General features: G+C 49.6%; 2 protein-coding genes across 2 annotated transcripts in view; one reads left to right on the top strand and one right to left on the bottom strand.

The window, feature by feature from the left end:
• Window positions 1-9,592, top strand: part of XRN2 (5'-3' exoribonuclease 2) — a 50,665-nt gene extending 41,073 nt beyond the window's left edge. Inside the window, exons 29-30 of the mRNA XM_074930409.1 lie at window positions 3,977-4,118; window positions 8,781-9,592. Coding sequence (XP_074786510.1) covers window positions 3,977-4,118; window positions 8,781-8,843 — 205 coding nt within the window. The 3' untranslated portion in view covers window positions 8,844-9,592. The remainder of the gene's footprint in view (window positions 1-3,976; window positions 4,119-8,780) is intronic.
• A 2,938-nt stretch (window positions 9,593-12,530) lies between these two features.
• Window positions 12,531-13,666, bottom strand: NKX2-4 (NK2 homeobox 4). Its single transcript, XM_074926781.1, has 2 exons — window positions 13,294-13,666; window positions 12,531-13,192 (listed from the first exon to the last, which is right to left on the bottom strand). Exons 1-2 carry the CDS (start codon window positions 13,664-13,666, stop codon window positions 12,531-12,533), a joined length of 1,035 nt encoding a protein of 344 aa, XP_074782882.1.
• Window positions 13,667-22,063: the final 8,397 nt, after the last annotated feature.

Here is a 22,063-nt window from a genome sequence, read left to right as displayed (position 1 = left end):
ATTTTTAGAAGAGACCACATGCTGACCAAGTACTTCAGAGCGTTTTTGCAGGTAGATGGTATTTGTGATTCGATCTGCTAACCTGTCCAGCACTGACCTCACAATTCAGCTCCCAAACTTGAGGAAACTGGTGTCCTTTGAGGTGACTTTAAATTGAAGATGTGTCATCTTCACCTAGAAAATAAGCTTTAGAGAAGCTTGGAGAATGCCATTCTAGCTTTTGAGTGGTAACCAGATAGTTGCAATGCTTCCTCTCCCTGATGATGCTTTGTTATACTTCTGATGGCCTATGAAAATCACTAACTTGCCAGTTTCAGTGCTGAGAAGTAATTTTGCCATGTTCTTAGGAAACAAAACAAACACATGCTTAGGGCTGATGTTGAGTTAGTTGCCACAGAGATAAGCATGGAGTCTTAAGCAAAAGTTTAAATAGAAACATAAATATAGATAGGCTTTGGTGCAGGAAAAAATAAAATGGCTAGACCTGTTGAACTGAACACCCTCCCCCCCCTACCCCCCACCCCCACCCCCCAAGAGGTTTTCAGTTTCCCAGTTAATTCCCTGGGAGCTGCCAGTGTCCCATACCACTAGCCCCAAGGCTTTCACTGCTTGCTGCTGCAGCTTCAGGTGCTCCAGGAGCAACAAGGTGTCACCATCGAGAGCAGCAAGGAATTTTTGTTCTCCGTCACCTCTGCTCCACGGAAGAAAGTAATTGAGGGAGAGGCCAGCCCCTGCTCCAGCCTTTTCAGATGAAGTGGGTTGGCAGGAGGCTATGATACCCTTGATTTGTGACATCAGGCAAGGGATAAGCAAGGAACCATGTCCCTGCTTCTTCATAATCCAGATGATCTTGTCTCCTGCATAAGATTTCTTACTTTTGAATTTAGCGATGCACTTCAGTGTGCAGCCGGTAAAAGAATTCATGAGCTGCTGTGGAACAGGACACCTTTCAGCATGTCCTGTTCAGGCCCTGGTCTGCACTGCTGGAGATTGCAAAAGATTATTTCATGTTCTTGCCTTCAGTGCTGGTGATCTGATATGTTTCAGAAGTTTTATTTTTTATATATATATATATAAAAAAATAAAATTTGCCAGCTGGTTTCTCGACTGATGAAAATTTGTAATCTGGGTAAGCAAATCCTTTGCTTAACCTGCCCATAGAAGAGGTTTCCAAAGAAGCTGAGGTTGGAACACAGGAATGTTTTACTGTGTAAAGTTTCCTAAAGTTGTATTTTATACCCTGTATTTACACGCTTTAGTTTAATTATAAGCTGGCAGGGCTCTGTATAGCACATATGAGTAACTCTACCAATGTGAATTCATGTGGTATTTCAAGTGGCACAATTTTCTGTTACCTGTGAGACACAGCTTTGCTGCGTACAAATCTCCACCCTCAGGTAATTTGAATCACCAATTAATACGTGCACTGGGCGATCATGAAGTAAAGTGCTGTGAGGACTGTAATTTCCTGATTTCTGTTTACCAGATGAAAATCAAATTCTATTTTTTAAAATAGTACGTAGTTCTGTGAATTAAGAGCAGCAAAAAGGTTAAGCTGCTTTTCTGGCTAGAAGATCAGAAAATGCATTTCAGCTTTTTTTTTTTCTTTTTCTACGAGGTTTATCCTCTAGAATATGTAGTGATTCTAACTGAAGATCACCAATTTCACTCTTTCAGATGGCCTGGAAGCAAAAATGCCCCAAAATTATTAGCGATATTAGTGTTTTACTTGTTAAATGTCCCAACTTTTCACTAAGCAGCACTTTATTAAAAGAAGTAGTTTTAACTCTGTGCCAAATACGTATTAATGTCAAATGAAATTTGTGTCAAACATTCCCATTCTGGGCACATAGCAAGTGTGGGTCTGATTATCAGTCTCTGAGGGTGTTTATGACAAGCACATTAGCGAAGTTGTAGAGACAGAGTGACTGTTGATGAAAGCGCTAGAGCTGGGGCTATACAGGTAACTTCCTGTAGTTTTTCTTAAGGCTGAGCAGTGTATTCTTCCTGGAGAGTCTGATGTTTTCTAGGAATAAAGGGGGGGGGGAGTTAGTACTCAGAACACTTAATCAAAAGGAATATCATACTTAAGAGTACTGACTTTGAGTGTTTAGTCCCTGGAAGTGTAATGTGCTATTAACTTTAAATACAGTATTGCTCCTCCTGATGAATGATTTGGATAACATTGTACATTTCTAGACATACCATAGAAGCTAAAAATAAAACCACATAGTTCGGTGATACCACTTAGCTTTTGCACATTCATTTCTACTGCATATATTGCACACTGTATTTACCAATTGTGTGTTTATCAGGTAAGACTCGTACATTTATAAAGGAGAATCAAGTTATTTAATTTCCGGGGATGTAGGAGTTTCTCTTGCCTTTGTAAAATTCAGGCAGGTCTTAATCTGACTAGGTGGAGCAGCTCTCATGCAGGCTTTGGTGTGAAACCCGAACCTGTTTGCATCCAAAAGCAGAAAGCCTTCATGTCCAAAATCCCTGTTCTTATTGATCGTATGTTTGCCTGTGTTGATTCCAAGTTTGCCTCTGTTCCAGCTGGTGAAAGAGGTGTTTACAAGTCCTCTCCCAGCATTGCTTCCTCAGTTGCTCAAAGCTCAGTTTCCCCAACATTGTATAGCCGGTTGTGAGTTCTCCCTTAGTCATGAGTCATACCTCCTCCCTGAACCCCCTCTGTGTGTTTGAAAGAATAGATCAGCCTCTCTGGGTAGGGTTACTCCTCAAAGGCTGAAGTCCCGCCAATTTAATCCAGCAAATCTAGGCAGAGGCTCTTTGAAGATGTGCAAAGTGACTTTCAGTTCAGTGGTGCAGCAGGTAAATGTGAAATGCAGTGCTCGTGCTCTCTGCTATCCCTGTCTCTCGGCAGGCTGGCTGCACACTGTTCAACTGACTCTCTCTTAAACAGGGGTCAGAAAAGATTAACTGCCTTGACTATCCAGTGTATTTCCTTTACAACAATATATTGTGCTGCAGAATATAACTGCTATGAATTCTGCAAGGAGTTGTACCCTTTCCTGTGCTCAGCTTTAAAGACTATATCATGGCTATATCATTTTTCTAAATATTTTTAATTAAACAATGATTTGATGTATTACACCTGTTGCTTTATAATTGTAATGTTAGAATAGGTACTTGAAGGCAATTAAAACATTTCTTGCTGTTAGTAATCTAGGATGGCAAACTAGATTATAATGGATGTTGAATTTGCGTTCCCATATAAACTGTACACCAAATGTCAGTCAGTCCATGCCAATTAGTGCTTATGTTGCTAGGTCACCATGGTCAATTGAAAACGGCATCAATAGAACTTGAAAAGGTTTCTTCCCGATCAGACCTTCTGACATATTGAGCAGAATAATGGATGGGAAAAAGCAGCCAAGGCCCCTACCCTAGATTCAGAATACTCGCAGTAAGAATTCATTTGCAACCTGCAATTAACTAGAAAGAATGGACTCCCAGAAAGAGTCTGGACATTTAGAAAAGAAAGCCTCATTCTCGTGTATTGCACATGTTTACTCTTTGGATGGTGTGTTACGTTCAGCTAACTTAGTGATATCTGGGTTTTAATCTGCGTTCAAGATCAGTGCAGATGCAGTCCCTAAAACAAAATACGGACAGAATCCTTCCAGGGAATGTGAAAAATCTCTTGATTTGTAAAATTGAATTTGCTGCTTGTGGTAGTAACTGGTTCTGTAGCTTTCAAGCTGTGATGAAGGAAGCGGAAAGCAAATGTGGCCTTTTGGTAGGAGAATCTTGGAAGATATTCTCCCTCTCCCTGATTTATCTCTAATGGCTTGGCTGTCTGCAGTATCACTGCAGGCATAGCTGAATATGACAGTGTTTAACTCTGAAGGAAATAGAATCACTTATCATACAAGACTGTAGAAATTTGGATTTTGTGGGGTGAAACTCTCACTACTAAGTTCATGCTGAAGTGTATTTCTTCTTTACACAGAACTGCTGGGGCTGCTCCGCTTCTTGCCTGGAACCGCATGCTGCAATCCCAAAATCAGTACCAGCCAAGTCAGTACCAAGGGCTGGGTGGACCAATGAGTTACCCACAGAGACCTGAAGATCGGATGGACAGAGGAAGACAGGTATGAAAACATTTTCATGTTTTGTTCCCCTCCTCAGTAAGGCTTTGCTCATGTGTAGCTGTGGAGAGCAAGTTGCAGCATAGGTTCCTGAGCCGGTTTTAGACCAGTGAAAGTGCTGGTGGGTAAGCTTGCCAACCTTGCCCAGCCCCTCCGTGTGTGCCCTTGGCAAAAGGCCCGTGCCATGACTGTGTTGCCACTGCTTTTCACTGAAAGTTGATCAGACATACTACCAAGTCACACACTTTGTGCAGCCTGAGAAAATGTAATTTGAAGGGAAGTGTTTCAACCAGAGTCTTTTCCTTCTGTATGGAAACCTTATCAACTACACACTTTGGGGATTGAAGGGTTTCTTCCCAATGTGTTTAAAATGTAGATTCTTATGACATCATTCATTTTTCCCCTCAGATGTTTATTGGCTTTTTTCTTAGCTGAAAAACTACTTAAATGCAAATATTAGATTCTAGTAGCCAGAGAAATAAACACGTCTGTGAAAGTATACATGAAAATAGCTTTGTGTGGTTAAATGAAAACAAGCATATGTGATAGAAGAACCTCATCCAGAGTTGTAAGTGACTCTGTCATCAGTTTATGAAAATGCTACAGAATAAAAACGCTTCTTTAAAAGCAGCAGGTCAATTTGCTTATGTGATTTTTTTTGGTGTGTGTGTATGTGTATTTCCAGTAAAAACAGAATCTGCATACACTCTTGCACTAAAACTGTGAGTACTTACAATGCTGTATACTAGTTTAGAATAAGTTTCAGATATCCATATTTAACCTTAAGTTCCGTTGCAGTTTGGTAAGTCAGAACTATTACTCAGCTGCAGGAAGGTTACTGACCAGTGATGGGGAAAGAGGAGGAAGAGCGCTCAGCTGCTTAGTAACAGCACTATTTCCCAGTGCTGTATATGGAAACTAAGGCACAAACTGTTTGAAATTTGCCTTCTCTTGGGACCCGGTTCAGCTATTTCTCATAAACATGCTCAAGACAAGTCACTTTTTAGTGTACACTCTTCATTTTTCTTCCTAATCTCCGTACACAAACATTTGTGTTACACAGTACAGCACCAACACAGTCAAATTTGGTGTTTGATTTCTGAAACTGTTTCTCTGTGCTATTGGCAGCATATAATAATTTTCCTGTAGGTATAAATTCTGTCCTGCAGTGTGAGTATTGAATCACATCCCAGTCTCCTTTGGTTATACAGCAAGGACTGGCAAGTACAATCCATTTAAACTGTAATGTCGTACAGCGTATGTGAGTCATCTTACAGCAATTTTAGCACTTCTCTGATTCTCTGTCTGCTAAAACGTTTTTCTTTTCTGTTCTGGTTGGGAGACTCAGGTAGCACTATCTATCACAACCACTTTTGTACCATGCCATCATTATGGTGTGGGAGTTTTGAGGCAGCTAATACAATAAAAACACATACTATCAAACCAAGTTTGTAAGAGAAAAGCCTTTGGCCTTTGCTTGGGAAGCTTTTTGCAGAGTGCCGTGTGCTTCTCTGGTTCAGCTTGTCAGGACCGAAGCCCAGCAGAAACAGCCTGTGAGCTGCTAATACTGTTCTCAGCATTGTCTGCTGACTGCAGGATTACATGGTGCTGCTGAAAAGATCTATAGCCAGAAAGCAGTCTGCTCCAGCACTCCCAACTCTTAAACTCTTGTTCAGCTGAACCCTTGTTAGCAACAGTGAACCTTCTCCCCCCACCACTCCTACCCAAAGCATTTTTAGCACAGAGGAGGCTTTTAAGTCTGGAGTAAGAATTGTCTTTAGCTCGCTCAGTTGTCATATTGGTGTTGCAGCAAGAAACAGGGGAAAAGAGAGAGACAAGTATGCCACTGTGCACTCTTGCTCCAAGTATTGTGGGGAGGTATTACCAGTACAAATCCTTCCAGGACTGGTTTTCGCTATAAGAAAAACTAGACAGCATTGGTTATGATCACATTAGGCTTAATGGGGAAGCAGTAGGGCTTGAATCCTGGCTGTGCTGCCCAATTAGTCCCCACTGTTTGTTTTGAGTATATTTCAGTTTTGGATGAGGTGTATTGATAGGATCAGATTTCAGAGATGTTTCATGCGGTGTTACACAGGTTTACACAAAACACTGGAAACAAAGGAATATATGCATAATTGCACTGATCGATAACAGGGGCTGCTATAATAACGTAGAAAAATCGGTGGAGGATTTTGATGCTGGTGGAGTCTGGGTGGTATTTAATTAGGGCTGGAAAGTAGGTACTTGAAAAAAGTCTGTCTGCTATGCCGTACTCTACCCTTTATCCTGGGTAATGTAAGTGGATATATTTGCAAAAGGAATTGGTGCTTAAACTGGTCATTCCCAACCTTAAATCTTCATGCGTAACAGCTACAGCTGCAATCACAAAGGTGAGCGGGAATTCTTTTCCAGAAACGGTTGCAGTGTGGGCTCAGGAAGGACATCCCAGGTTAGTTCACATTTGGAAAGTTGCCCCCAAACTGTGGGGTCTCGGAGCATTGTGGACATCTACAGCCTGGCAGTGACAGAAAACCTCCACCCTTGCAGCTCCCCAGCTGTTTGCCACCTGAATGATTAGATAGGAGGCATATTGCAGTTTGGTAATATTGCAGTCTTGCCCAAAACATATTTCACCTGTCACAAGCACAGGACATGTGTGCTGCATCATGAAATGAAGCTAAAACTGGGTGGTGACAATGGTTTTATTTTCACGTAGGTGATGGTTATTAAGGACAATACTTTCAGCTAAACTATACTTCCTTCCTTTAAAAATTTCCTTTGCAGTTGTGTTGTTTTTCCAACTGTGTTTTCTCTTCTTTTAAATTTTTGTTGCCTTTTTTGGTCATTTTAAAATGAACTTTCAGATGTCATTATTTCCTTGGAGCTGACAGCACTGGAGTAAAATTAGAAGCTACCTTAAAGGGTTCAGGGTGCAAAACCAATAATTGAATCTAGCATTGCTGCCTGTAAATTTCAAAGCTTTAAAGCCTTGAAAAGGGATTCAAGTGGAAGTGGTGACACATAGCAGCATAAATAATTATCTTTGGTCCCTTTCACCTCTGAATTCTTTTTTTACAGCATACAGAACATGGTCTGAAGAGGTTAATAAACATGCTGCTACAGAGTGCTTGCAAAATTAATGGAACTGCCATGGATATGGGTTGCTCTATGGTAGTGGGTATTTGGTGGTGTAGTCCAGCTGTTCCAGAAAACTAAAGAATAAACTTGATCATGTTGTGCAGGTGTTTGACATTTTTTAGTCTGTAATAATGCACAACTGAATGTCTAGATAAATATCTTGTGTAGCTCTTACAAGACCTCTAAATTAGTTCTGTACAGGGATTGCTGCTATTTATGTAACGGGAAGGATTTTTCCAGGGATATAGTCAACTTATTTCCCTTTGTTAATTAAAAAAGTCAAACCTGAAAACAAATATAAAACCTTCCTGCTAGTGGCAACAGTGTATTCTGCGTGTCTCTTTCAGAGCCCTTTAAAAACAGGGTGTAACAAATAGGTTTTTGTTCAGAAAGTCATTTTTTTGGTTGCCTGACACAAGCAGGCTGAAGCGAGCCTCCCCTGTCACAGATTTGTTCGCTGTCTCTTCAGCTTCAACCATTATCCCTGAGCCCCTATAGGACAGGGTAAGATCAATTTCTCTTTTAAAGAAATGAGAGGAAGCCCTTCTTCCCCTACCCACCAAAAACAAGCTCTATAGCTGTTGTTAGTGCATCTCATTTAATTAACTTTCTAGTCTGCAGTATATCAGGTTTTGAAATAATTTTAAATGTTTCAAGGGGACTTTTTGTGAAATTTTACAAAATATTTTTCACTGATGCACTAAATTTAAATACAAAAATATGTCTAATTTGCAGTGATTTCCAAGGTGGAATTTAGGCATCTTTCATTTACTATTTAAAATTAATGAGTGCTGAAAAATGCTGCTTCTGTAACAAATATAAATATTTTTTTCTTTAAATACCTGTCTGTAAAAATGTCTGCCTTGCTGTGGCATAAGATTGCTTACACCTAAAACAGAAAGCTGGTAGTTGAGGGAAATTATTTTTTCTCTCTTAAAAAAAAAAGCACCTGACTAATCCTGCTAACAGCCTACAGGCACTGTGCATCTCAAATTGATATTTTAGTCCACAAAAATGACATTTAAATCATTACTTTCTATAAAGCATAAGCGTACATACTGCAAAGCAACATTTCTGTAAAAATTAAAAATCTGCATTTCAAATCTGCCCTTCAGGTGAGTTTGTGTGTGTGTACGTATGTGTGTGGCTTTAACACTTTGTACGTTTTTGCTTCCAGCACTGCTGAAAGCAAAGAACGTGCAGAGGTGCTACGGCGTGGGAGTAACTTGTCCTCCGTGCTGTCTTTTGGCGAATTTATTTCTGCTTTAGAAGCATTGCTTCTCCCGCAGTACAGCTGGAAGCTGAGGCCGGTGCTGTACAGAACTGCTCTCCGTTGTGGAAGTTAAAGCTTGTGTTTGCAGGAGAGCATCTGGAAGCGCTGTTAAGAGACGTTCAGTTCTGCCTGTGGTACCTTTCTGCGCAAAGGACGTATTGTTTCATTTCTGTATGGCGCCTGAAGCTCGCCTAACTTGTTTACTGTGATGTTAATCCAAAAAATAAATGCTTGCTTTTGTTTGTTTGCAGGGATACGGCCCTGGGAGGCCCTACCCGCTCCCACCTCCCTCAGGAAGATACAGCTGGAATTAGCTCAATGTTTGGGTTTTTTTAATATAGAAAATGTCTTGGGTTTTTTGTTTTGTTCTTTTATTTGGGGGGGGGGGAGGGGGGGAATGGAATCCTTAAGAAACATCCCTGTAGTTTTTAAACTATTATATTTGTTTTAAATGTGCACATTTCTTACCAAACTGATTCTTTTTTTTGTGGGGGCCTATGTCGCTTGGAAATAGTATATTGCAAAATACGAGTAAACTAGACTTGCTAATTTGCCTGTAAGACATTTGATGAGGTAGGAGTGCTGTTTTGTCTTTATTACGTATACAAGCTGTGCTTAGCTGTGCCTGTCAATCTGAGCTCCAAACATCCTTTACTTGACACATAAGAGCCTGAAAACAGACACGGAGTTTTAAAGAATGCATAGAAATCGGATTTTATTAACTCTTGGAGAAGACACAGCGGGCAGCCTGCAGAGCACGGTGTTTAAAGACATGTCTGTCAGTATTCCTTGTCAGATGCTTCCTTGAATTTCTCAGAGATATGTTGGGTTTTTTTTTTTTTACTTCAAAGTAAAACATTTCAACTTTTACAACTTGTGCCTGTTTTTGACTTTGTTATTGTAACAGAAACAAGCACGGAAGATGTTTTGATATATAATTTAAAATAGCTGCAAAATACAGAGTTTCCATTCATTTTTAGCACTCTTTCTAGGGATTTTCCATGTGAGTGTACCAAATCAGTAAATATTTTTATTTGCTTTATAAAGTGGCTTTTGAAATTCTGAGCAGTATCGAGTGGTTTATTTCCAACCTCTTCCAGAACTTTTGTGTCTATACCTCTGTGCACACATTTACAATCATTTCTTGGATTTCCCTACAGCCTCTACACTAGTGTTTAAAATCTTTGTTTAATCCAAAAAATTATGAGAGCACCTAGTTGAATGAGCAGCATTAATGCTAATATGACATCTTGCCATTGGGCCATGCTTGGACTTTTCCATTAAACACATCTATCCCCTACATCAGTAAACTTCAAAGCTTTCCTGTTGCCCCTGTACAAGGCTGCACAGTGTGAGGAGTTTTTCAGCCCCTTCCTTCGAGGGCCCAGATGTTAATCACCAGCAACGAGGAAAAAGACCAGATCAGTGTAACCTTGGGAGGAAGAAATCATGAAACTGTGTTCATTATTTTCAAGTGATTGAGGGTGGAGCAGAATCTTTCATTGTAATGCAAAGAGTTGCCATCCTGGCCGGAGCTGGGAAACGCCATCAGCCCTGGCCAATGGCCTTCTCCCTCTGCCAGGAAAATATTTAGGTCTCAAAAAAGTAATTTTGCTTTTCCTGCAGAACAAAACCAGCAGTGAACGTGAATTTTCATGCAAATGCGGTGGTCGAGTTCGAGGCTGGAGGAGGGAGCGGTGTGGCTCATCCTCACCCTGCCAAATGAACCGGGGTTGCCAGTGGCCTTTTGTCCCTTGCTGCCTGTGTTTGGGGGTGGGGGTATGAAAAGGGGGCTGGATACATTCTGGGGGGTTGCTTTGGGAAGGGCTTGTTCTCACCACTTCCCCCTTGCCCAGCTCTTCATCGCCTTGGCTGACAGCCATGAGTCTCAAGGCTGGTTGGTGTTCCCAAGCAGAGCTTGCCCTCAGCCCCGGGATACACGGTGCCCGCCTGGACTCTCGGTGCTGCGCTTGGAGTGATGCGCGGGGCCGGGGGCTTCGGCTCCTCTGCTCCGTCACATGGAGATGGGATGCGGGGCCTGGCCGTGGAGCGTCACTCCTCCTCCAGCTGTTTGCTGCCCCACTGCGTCCTGGTGCACCCCGGAGCTGCCGGGGTACTGGGAGGTGGCCCTTTGGGACAGGATCCCTGTGGTAGTCCTGAAGCTGCTCTCTGTCTCTGTTTTCCAAGCTGGAGCTGAGCCTGACGCCATCCCCTTTGCTTCAGCAGGTTTGGAGGGGGGCGGGGGGCTCACTCACCCCACCCATCCCCTTTCCCAGGGGCTATCCCGGACGCTCCGAGCCGCATCCTACAAGCCGACCCCCGTGGGATCCCTGCCGTGAAAGGGGGAAGACCCGCGGGGGTTCCGGTTCCGCCGTCCCCCGAAGGGAGGGGGTCCCCGTGTGACGGCCGCCGTTTCCCACCCAGATCCCCCCCTTCCCCTCCCGGCCCCCGCGGTGGCCCTTGGGAAGGTGGCCGGGAGCCGGTCCCTGGCTGGCAGAGGCTGAAATCTTCATTTTCTGACCCAGAATCGTTCCTTCACGGCGCAGACGGGAGCGGCGCAGAGCCCCGGCGGTCCCTGAGGCTCGGGAGCCCCCCGAGGGGCTGGTGTTCAGGGACACCCCCCCCCAGGATGGCAGAGGCGGGGGGCGCGGAACGAAATCCCCTTGGCGGCTGGGAGGGAGGCGGAAAACCGGGGGTTCCGGGGTTGTCCAGGGGCGGTCAAACCGCATCCGTACGTACACCGAGAACGAAGCAGCCAACTCTTGAGAACAACGTTTCCTTTTATTGTAAAAAAAAAAAAAAAATAAAAAAAATAAAGAAATAAAATAAAAGAAAGGAAAATCGCTGGAAACTTCCGAGCAGCTTTTCCCGGTGTGACGAATTTCCTCGGGGAAGAGGCGAGGGGACAAGCCCCGTCGCCCCGGTCCGTCCCGCCGCTCGCCGTCGTTCCTCCTCCCGCTGCCGGCGGCCGCGGCGGGGCCCGGTGCCCCCGCTCGCTGCGGGGACGCGGCGTCCATCCCCGGCAATTGCTGGGGCTCCCCGTGATCTCTTCAGCTCGTCGGAAGTTCAGCGAAGTGCCGGGGTTTGCGGCGCCGTCTTTGCGGCGGTACATAGGTCCGTACATTAATTTACTAAGCAATATTTAATAATAACGATATAAACGGTTTTCCCCCTTAAATCTGAGCTCCGGCGTTCGAGAGCTCTTCTGTCAAAACACCCTCCGCCGCTGCCAGGATCGGATTTGGTTTATTTTCTTGCTCCAGCCGGTCCCCGTCCTCCAAAAGGCAGCGGCTGCCCGCCGCTCGCCCCGCTCGCCGCCTCCTCGACCTTGAGTTACAATTCAATTTACCTTCAATCAAATAATAATGAAATTGCACTTCAGGGGCACCCTTATAAAATTAATTCTGCTGAGATAAGTTGCACTTCAGAAGATTTATTGTTCGCGTTCAATGGGGCTGTAAGGTAATACGCGCACCGGCGCGATCTCGCGGGTGCGTTCGGGTTTGGCTGCTGCTGCCCGGCTGCAGGGGAGCGGGGCCGGGCCGGGCCGGGAGCGGAGCCCCGCGGCGCCCCGACCCTCCCCCTGGCCGGGCGCTCCGTCGGGACGGCTCTCCGGGGCGAGATCCCCCCGCTCCCCGGCGGCCGCGCACACCGGCACGAAGGCGAACGGGACACGGATCCGCGAACACGCGCGCACGCACACACACACACGCACACACGCAAGTAGCGGCGCAGACACACGCCCGCAGCCCCGCGCCCGCACGTGGGCACGCAGCCGGCCGCCCGCCCCGCCGCGGCTCTGCCCCACGGTCAAAGTTTCCCGAACCCCGGAGAGTCTAAAAAAACCGAATCGATGCCGAAGGGCCGCGGGCTGGGGGGGAAGCGGACGAGGCGGGGGCCCACGGGCGGCCGTCGGGGCTCCCCGCAGGCGCCTCGCCGGGCCGGGAGGGTCCGGTCCGCGGGGGCGGGGCGGGAGGGGGACGGACGGACAGACACACGGATTACCACGTCCTGCCGTAGAGCAGGTTGGGGCTGACCATGCCGCCGTTGTAGTCGACGCCGGCCGAGTCCATGGGGGCCAGGGGCGGCACCTGGCCGTGCAGCGCCGGCGGGCTGGGCGACAGCTCCTCCAGGTCGGCCGCCTGCCCCAGCGAGCCGGGGTGCGGGTGGGCGGCGGGGGCTGCGGGCAGCGCCCCGGCGGAGGCGGCGGGGGGCGGGGGGGCCGGCTGCCCGGGGGCCGGGGTGCCGCTGCCCGGCGGCGGGCAGGGCTTGCCGTCCTTCACCAGCACGGGCACGGCGACGCGGCGGGGCGAGTGCTGCTGGCAGAGGCCGCCGCCGCCGTCGGGGTGCAGCTGCTGGGCGGCCGCCTTGTCCTTGGCCTGGCGCTTCATCTTGTAGCGGTGGTTTTGGAACCAGATCTTCACCTGGGTGGGGGTGAGGTGGATCAGGCTGGCCAAGTGCTCCCGCTCCGGCGCCGACAGGTACTTCTGCTGCTTGAAGCGCCGCTCCAGCTCGTAGACCTGCGCCTGGGAGAAGAGCACCCTCCTCTTCCTCCGCGGGGCCGCGTGGAGCGGCACGATGGCCTTGGCGCCCTCGGCGATGCCGCTCAGGCTGCCCATCCCGGCCACGTTCATCCCCGCCGACGGGCCCATGAACCTGGAGACTGAGCAGGACAAGCGCCTCAGTGCCGGCGGCCGCCCCGTCGGGGACTGCGGCTCCCCCCGCCCGCCCGCCCGCCGCCCGCCACCCCTCGCCCGCACTTACTGCTGGAGTAGCGGGGATCGCCGCCGGCCCCGTACCAGCCGCCGCCCGCCGCCGCGCCGCTCCGCATCCCCTCGGGGTAGGCGGGCAGTTCGCCCATGTTGCCCAGCCCGCCGCTGCAGTAGCCCCCGACGGCGCCGTGCGGGAACTGGGACACACCGTGGGGCATGTGGTAGGCGGCCGCCCCGGTGGGCCCCGCCACGACATGCTGCGGGACGGCGGCAGCGGCGGGCACCGGGGGCTGGCGGTAGGGCCCGAGGGGCGCGCCCAGCCCGCCCGCCCCGTCCATGCCGCTGAACTTCTTGTAGCTCTCCTCCATCGGGCTGAGGATGTCGGTGACCGAGAAGGGCGTCGTGTGCTTGGGGCTCAGCGACATGGCGCGGCGGGAGGGGACGGGAGGGGATGGGCCGGCCGCTGCCGCCGGCACCGGCAAGCCGTCCCGCGGGCGAGGCGCGGCGCGGCGGCCACCAGCCCCGGGCGCCGGTAGCTCGCCGTTTCTTTTAGCCCGGCGCCGGGTTTACGCCAGACGCGGGGGGGCGGAGCGAGAGCGCCCGGCGGGGGAGAGCGGCGGCGGACGGCCCCGTCCCCCTCCCCGCCTCCCGCCGCCCTCCCCGGCCCCCTCCTCCCGGCCATTGTCCTGCGCCCGCCGGACGGCTCTTAAGCCCGGCCGCCCCGGGGCAGCGCCGGAGCGGCTCCGAGCGGCCCCGGCCCGGGCCGGCCCGAGCCCCGCGGCCCTCGCCCGTAAGTACCTGCCCGCTCCCCGTCGCGGTGCGCTGCGCGGCGGGGCGCGCGGACCGCACCCCCGCGCGTGTGTCCCCCGCAAAATCAGCCGTCCCCGGGGCAGCGCGACGGCCGCGGCGCGGGCCCCACCCCGACGGCAGGAGCCGCGGAAGCCCCTTTCCCGGCCCGCTTCCCTGGGGGCGGGCGGCTCCGGGCCGGGACAAGGCAGCGGCGGCCCCGGCCCCTCGGGGCGGCGGGACGGAGCCCCGGGGCCGCCGGTTCCCGGCGCCGCCCCCACCGGGGTGCGGGCCCGGGCGGGGACCCGTGCAGCGCCGGGTGCCCTTTAAAGCTGATGCTCCGTTTGCGGTTTGTTGTTTGGGGTTTTTTTGAGGGGGATGGGGGGGATCGTTGTTCGTTTATTCGTTGGTTTTGCGACAACGAAATGCTCCCTCGGGACTGCCCGTACCTACGGCTGGCGCCGGGATGGACGCGGGACGCGCCCCCCGCGCCCTGGGCTGCGGCTGCGGAGGCTCCTGTGGAGGGACCCGGCGCCTGTCGAGGGGGCAGCGGCCGGGCTGTCCCTGCCCGTCCCCGGCCGCTCCCGACGGGCAGCGGGGAGCTGAGGGGGCTCTTTGACGGCCCCTCGCAGGCTGAGAGGACGGGGCGCAGCCAAACTTTCCGTCCCCGGGCCGGGGCGCAGCGGGGCTCGGTGGGGCCGGGCGGGGCGTTAGCCCGCTCCCGGGGCGGCCGTGGGGTGCTGCAGGCGGTCTCTGCGCTCTCTCTCTGCCCCGGGGGGACGCGACGGGGCGGCCTTGCGGTGCGGACCTGCGAGCCGCGGCCGGAGTTCCGCGCATCGCTGCGCGGATACACGCGCCCCGCTATACAGCGCTATATGTGTGCGAGCCCTCCCCACGCCCCGCTGAGACCCATTTGGGGCACCTCGGGACCGAACCCTTCCCTTCCTTCCCTTCCCCTCCCACCCCCTCTCCAAACCCCATCCTTTCCCCCATCCCTTTGGTGAGAGCAGCCGGGTAAAGCATCTCCAGCACCGGCGTGACTGTGAAACAAAAACAAAAGACAAAAAATCAGAGAGAGGGCCGTTCTGCTTCCTGAAGCTTGGGCTCCCCCCCGTTAAACTCGGAAGATTCCCGGTGCAGGGCGGTAGTTAAACGCGTTCAGACCTCTGCGTGCGCTACTGCTCTTGCTGTTCATCTCTCCGATATTCCCCCTCCCCACCGGTTTTACCTCCAACACTTTATTTAGTTGCAATTTTCCCACAGTTCCGGCAGAATTCCCGGCACCTGCGTTATTTTTTCCTACGCCTGTTTCCCCCTTCCCTGCTTCCAAAAAAACCCATTTTAAACACCCCCTGTCCCATCGCTGCCAGCGTTGGGAGCAGCGCAGAGGGCCTGGTGCCATCTCTCAGTGCCCTGCCCCCGCTGTTGGAGGTGACCAGCCTGCCTCTGGAGATGTCCCCGGCGGGGGACACAGTTCTGCCCCCTCATCCTGAGGGCTGGGGCCCTGCAGCAGAGCCCCCGATGCCTGTGCCCATCAGCCTAGGCATTTCCAGTCACCGGCAGTACAGCTGCACTGCACTTTGCAGCTCTGAGCATCATCTGAGCTCAAATTTTACTTCACCAGAGTCTTCCTCAAAAGTCTGACAGTTTTAAGATTTTTGGAGCATGTCTCCTCCTTTTTGGGAGTCACGCTCCAGGAAGGAGCTGCTGAAAACTCCATCCTCCCTGGACTTACAGGGTGCCCTTTTGTTGTTGGGGCAGGTGACGTCGCCCCAGTGGATGAGGATCAGGGGACTCCTCCTGGCAAGGTGGGAGGAAGAAGGGGGATCCCAGCCAGCCCTGCAGGGAAACAGCCCTGGGGACAACCTGCAGCTTGGCAAACCAAGGACCCTGCATCAGTCTTGGCTCTGTGCAGGGAAGACCCCCCCAGGAGGTGGTTGGAGATTGTCCAGGAGAGGTGGTGAGTGGTGTTCCTGCTGCTCTCCAGGGAGGGGAGAGGCTGCTCCTGGTGACCCAGGTTGATCCCTGCAAGCCGCTGAAGCAGGGAGGAGGTTTGGGATGTTGCTGAGGCCTCAGTGCTGCTTTGTTAACAAACTAGGCAGAAGTAAGGTGAAGGGATGAGCATGGCTGGCCCTGTGCATGTGAGCCTGGCAGGCATGACCCGGGTTTTCGGTATCTGGCACAAATGAAGTGGTCCATAAGGACTCAAGCAATGGGCACAGTTCCAGCCCCTGTGGCTTCTGCACACACCCCGAGATGTTTAACTGGGGACATTATGTACAAGGAGGGAAATACAACAGGTATGCCCAGCAAAAGGGCAGCCCAGAGAGTCTGAGCTGGTAGGAAAATTACCCTGAACACAAAAGCCACATCCAAACTCCCATTAGAGGGGCCGGGATGAGGAGCCATGCGGGCTGATTCACCAGTGACGGGGCTCTCAAGGTCTGCAGCGGGTCCCTGGGGGGCACGGCAGGGACTGACCTGGGTCTTCTGCCCACAGGCTCCTCCAGAGACCCAGGGTGCACCCCTTGCTCCGATTCCCTGGGGACAGAGACTGCTGCTCCTTGCATCATCCCCTTACAAAGCCAAAGGGGAAGCACAGCCTGGGGGAAGCTGGAAGAAATGCAGCCAACAAAATTCCTTATGTTTATCTTGCGCAGAAAACACCCAGAATTTTTCCTACATCAGTAGCATGACTTTTTTTTATATATAAAAAGCATAGCATCGTAATGAAGGCTTTCATAATTTCTTAAACTGGGCATTCTAACTTTCCAGAAACAGAGCCTTTTGTCAGGTTGGTATCAATATTCGGTCCCTGTTGAAATGGAATATAAAGGTGATTTTTCCCTTTGCTTGTTTTACTTTAACAGAAACCCAACGCATTCCTTTGTTCCAGCTCAACTTCAGTGCCTGGATTTTCTGACAAAGAGAAGATGTTTCATTTCATTAAAATGTGCTGGACTGGTGGTAAAGAAAATCCTATTGATATGGAAAATGTTTCACAAAAAATCCCTTAAAATCACCTTCATTTACAGAATATACATTTTTCTAACTTAATCAGTCATTACCTGGAAGTGCAATGCAGAAATGGACCATGTCCTCCCATAGCGTGGGAAGATCAAGCTGCAGATTTCAAGCAAAATAGTTTCAAAAGCAGATTTTCAAAAAAGACATAACAAATGCAGTAAGGCTGATGGTGATAGGAAAGAACCTACTGACAAGTCAAACTATTAAGTTTTAATTTTTTTGAATTGTTTTCCTGGCTTCTTGATTACATACCTTCTGCAGAAGTTCACCTTTATTTAAAGCTGTGAAAGTGCAGATGTTATTTCAGAGATCAGTTTGTCTTTCTGATAATAATGACATATTTTGGCCCTATGGTGCTCATTTCCACACATAAGTTGTTCTTGCTATTTGAGACTGTGCCTATTACAGTAAAGATATTGACCTTGGCAAGACACAATTGACATATAGATAGAGCCTGATTGGGGGGGGGGCGTTTTTCAATAATCCAGTATAAATACTAATTTATTTCTGTGGTAGCTTGCCTAAAAGCAATAGTTTCTTCTAAATAATCAGCGATAGTCACTCATTGCTCAGTTACGGTGTTGTGATCACAGTTGATGGCAGTTTGCCTTGATTCAGCTCTTACTAATAATTTGCAGAGATTAAAAGGGTCTTGGAAATGGAGGCTTAAAGAATTGCTTTCTAAAGACGTTGTTAGATTGAAAAAGGAACCTGGGGTTTCCAGTGCACTCTAAAATCATTTCCACATAAACCCCAGATTTAGTAGTTTTAAGTGTCACTAAATGGCCTGTTCACAGGGAAAGAAAGATATTTATGTGGCATAAAGAGATCTCTGCTCCTGCTGCAGATGTTGGTCTCGCTGCCTGTGTCTGGGTGGGTGTGCATCTCCCTTTCCAGGGGAAATCAAGCACTTAAAAAGTAATTGTGGGCAGGAATTAATGGCCGGGGTGTTTGCTCTGAGGGAGTGGTGCTTGCTGGCAGGAATGCCTGGTGGTGCCATTGCAGGGGACGCGGTCGCCGCAGGAGATGTTGTTGCAGATTTGGGGGTTTTGCGTTTTGCTTATGCTAGAGTCAATGACAGACTGTTTTACGGTATTTTTCCTCATGACTGTAGATTTTCCTCATGCCACTTTTTGGGCAAACAAACACTAAATATATTGGAGTTCTCAAATCCTTCCCCGAAAGTCCTGCTTGCTAGACGGACTTTTTCCCTTGGGGCTTTTTTCCTGAGGAGCCCTCCTTGCCCTTTTCCCAGCACCCGGAGCAGTCACAGTGCCTGCATGTAGGACTGAAATCACCTTCCAACTTCCCCGACTGTCTGTCCTGTCACCTGCTGCTCCTGGGAGGCGCAGCCTTGCCGAGCGAGGGCATGTTTTTCTGGCGGGCTGTGCCTGCCCCCTCCTCGCTGATGGCTTGGGTCAGTGCCTACCCCATCACCTAGCAGGGTGCATTAAACACAGTGTGCAACCACAGCTGGGTGCTGGCTCAGATCACCTTTGGAAAGTAAACTCTTCCTGTAGCCTTTTACCATGCTGTTAATTGGGACGTGGTTGAGAACACTAGCAGTCCGTTCGGATTTCCTTCCAGACCACTGGAGAAGTTGCTGAGCAGCACAAAACCCCTCTAGAAACACCTGCGGGTAGGCAGCGGGGGCAACTATCGCCTGAGATCAGTTGCTGATCCTGTTAATGAGGGTTACATTGATTTCATCCTGTGCTGGCTCTGTATTCAGTGAATCCCTTGGGCCTGGGTTAGACGGTATCAGCAGTTACCTCCGCTAAGCATGTTTTCCTCTCATTGAAATAATGACAAGATTGTTCACCCCGATGTGTTTTGCACATTAACAGGCACTGACTCTGCTGCCAGCTCCCGATTCTTGCATTTTTTGCCAGTGATTGCTGGCCGTTGAGCTAGGAGCCCGCGGGGATGAGTCACGGCAGCTTGCAGCTTCTTGCAGCTCGCACAGATGTGGGCTGTTATTAGGAGCCTTGACTGACTCCTGCATGGAGACACACAAGTTTACTAGGGTCCATGGACAGGCAAAGTGCTCCCCAGGAGCTGCTGTGGACTCTGCCCTCCTCCTGCTTTGCCTGTTGTAGGTCCGCAGCGGCAGCTTCTGTGGCCGTGGGAGTGCAAGCCAGTTTTCCTTCAGCCTGTGGAAGCAGATGTTTCCAGCTACAGAGATCACAGGTAAATGTCTTGTGCCCTCAGATCTGGCTGAGTAAAGTTTCTGGCAAGTGAAGCATGGTGGCATGTGGTGATGTGAACAGAGCTGTCCCCTGTGGGGCTCTCAGGTTCAGGGAACATTAGTCCTCCTGGTTAAGTGAAATATCCAAGAGCTGCTTTTAATGTTTTCCTAATTATTGATGCAGTAGAAAATACACCAGTGCTGTGTGACAGTGACATCTCGTCCAGCTTTTCCTCAAATAACAGAACGTAAATATTTATTTGGCATCCCAGCCTTTTCTGCAGGGTTCATTGAACCCTGCACCACTCCTGGCTAGCAGCAGGCTTGTGCTGCTGTTGGCTCCTTTGTGCTGTGCCACAGCCTCCTGGCCAACTTCCCCTTCTCTCTTTGTTGATATTGTGTTCTTTTATTCCATATTGTTTTCCTTTCCTTTTTAATTAGTAGGCTTGAATAACGAGGCTGGCTTTCCTCATCACTGCACTGTGTGGGGCTCGATGATTTCTCTGTGAGGGAACACCACTAAAATCTGGGTTCCTGAGTTACTGCTCAGGTTATTTTCTGTCGCTGTTTAAAATTTCCTACTGAGGCATGTTGCCCGTCATTGCCTCTCGCTTGGAAGAGGAACCCTTTCACAGGGGACCTGCCTGTTTGTTCACATGTGGTGGCAGGCCTGGGTTGAGCTTAACATTGACAAAGGGATTACTAAAGGTTTTCATACTCATTGATAGCTTGGTTAGATGCATGCACAGGATGCTGGGGCTCTGTTATAATTCTGTGATGCTAAGGTGAATTTTAATGATTCCTCTCCTGTCCTACTCTGTCATCTAGGAAGCATCATCCTGCTGATGTGGAGGCTTCTTCCCTCCATTGAAGAAGGCACAGTGTTTCCCCTAAGGCCCCTTACTTAAGTATTTTACTTTTTTTTTTTTTTTAATCTCCCCATAACCGTTCTCTCCTGTGCCAAGGTCAGAGAGCTGGGATGAGCTCTTTGTCAGGTCTGACATCATTGCTGGTTTGTGAAACTCTGAGCCCCAGTTTATACTGGTGTTTGCTGTAGCTGCAGGGTCCTCCTCTGCCCAAGGGTTTCATGGCTGTGTGTTGCTTTCCCTTCAGGGTGCCAAACTCTTCTGGAGAGCAGGAAGGCCCTCAGACACTGGTCTCTATGCACTTTCAAGAGTCCATGTTGCAAATAGTTTATTTGATAAACTGTACAAAATGTTCTATATTAACAGGGAGAATTGAAGAGTCAAAGACTGCCTGTATCCAGCCTGGATAGTGGGTTGAGAAGTTAGTCTTCAGACACACAGTTGGCTATACACAGAACCCCCAGTAGGCATTTAGCAACACACAGGTTTTCTTTGGAAAGGAGAATAAAAATGAACAAACTTCCATACTCATTGGATCATAGAATGGTTTGAGTTGGGAGGGATCTTAGAGATCACCTAGTCCCAACCCCTGCCGTGGGCAGGGACACCTTCCATAGACCAGGTTGCTCAAAGGCCCGTTCAACCCAGCCTTGACTACTTCCAGGGAGGGGGCAGCCACAACCTCTGTAGGGAACCTTTTCCAGTGTTTTACCATCCTCACAGTGAAGATGACATTTTGTGATTTCTTTTGCTGGCATCCTTATGTCAGCGCATGGCCAAGGTGGTTCTTAGGGTTAGATTCAGATACAGTGTGAGGAAATCACAAAGTAGACTCTACTACAAAGTAGAGAAGGATCTTCTCCATTAGCTTTGAAGTAAGAATAATATTCCTTGTACAATTAGAAGTAACCATAGTTACTCAGAGCTCTGGCTCTGGGAGGCTGAGCAGAGCAAGGTGACAACCAGAGCAGGGAGAAAACACCTCTTCTGGAGGCAAAGTTTCTGTGCAAGTCCTGTGGAGTAAGAGCATGTCTGATGGGCAGCATAGGTGCAAGACCTGGCACAGGCTGGGGCTTGGGGAAATGGTTTGTTTCGCTGTGATGTGGAGAGTGAGGGAAGCTGATCCATAGGGCTTCGTTCATCAGTGGTGCAGGTGTGGGTGCTGGTGTTAAATGGCTCTAGCTGAGCTTCAAGGATCTTTGTTCCCCTGTGAAAGGGGGAGCTGATGAAGTGAGGGGGAGCTGAGTAGCAGTTCTGGCTCATCCCACCTAGGAGGGGAGGATGTGGCCACTTCCACAGGGCAGCGTGAGTACATGAGGTGAGGCTGCCTGGTGGTAGCGGGGATTTGGCTGTTATGGGAGATGAGGGTTATAATAGGGTCATCACAGACTGCCAGAAGAGTGGGGAAAAGGGTAGAAATATTGTCCTCTCTCTTCCCTCCCTCAGTGCACGTATACCCTGGAGGGGTGACGTGGTGGGGTTTGCAACCCCCATGGCAGCTCTGGGGCTTGCTCACCTGTCCCTTGGTGTGGAAGGAGCCCAAGACCAGGCATGGCAGAGCTTTCTTGCTGGAATAGGCCTGTGGGATCTGTGATGTGACAGCTGGCTCTGCTGCTGGATCACCTCGAAGTCAGGACCTTGCAAAGGGCACCACAGCTTGCCTGAGGCATGTTGGCACCCCAGTCAGCTTTTCCCACTTGGCTGCCTGTGGCTTCTGTGTGCGAGTCCCTGGGATCCATGGCACTGGGCAATTACTGGTGGTGATACTCTCTGCAATGGGAGGACTGGAATACGCAGAATAAAAGAACAAATGTTCTCAAGAAGTCAGAAGGGGATAATGGAGCTGCCGGAAAGACAGTGTTCTAAAGAAGAAATCATGTCTGAGCTTTTCCTTTTAATTAAATTACACTGAGGGAAGCCAATGCATGTAAGATGACTTACAGTATTGGCTATCA

This window comes from Athene noctua, chromosome 1 (assembly GCF_965140245.1).
Source record: "Athene noctua chromosome 1, bAthNoc1.hap1.1, whole genome shotgun sequence".
Taxonomy (NCBI): Eukaryota; Metazoa; Chordata; class Aves; order Strigiformes; family Strigidae; genus Athene; species Athene noctua.
This window is presented reverse-complemented; position numbering and strand designations above follow the sequence as displayed.

Excerpts from the sequence above, each read along its gene's own strand:
- NKX2-4 (XM_074926781.1), bottom strand. The coding sequence starts at position 13,666 with ATGTCGCTGAGCCCCAAGCACACGACGCCCTTCTCGGTCACCGACATC. Across the intron at positions 13,193-13,293 it reads CGATCCCCGCTACTCCAGCA|TCTCCAGGTTCATGGGCCCG; the intron begins GTAAGTGCGGGC and ends TGTCCTGCTCAG.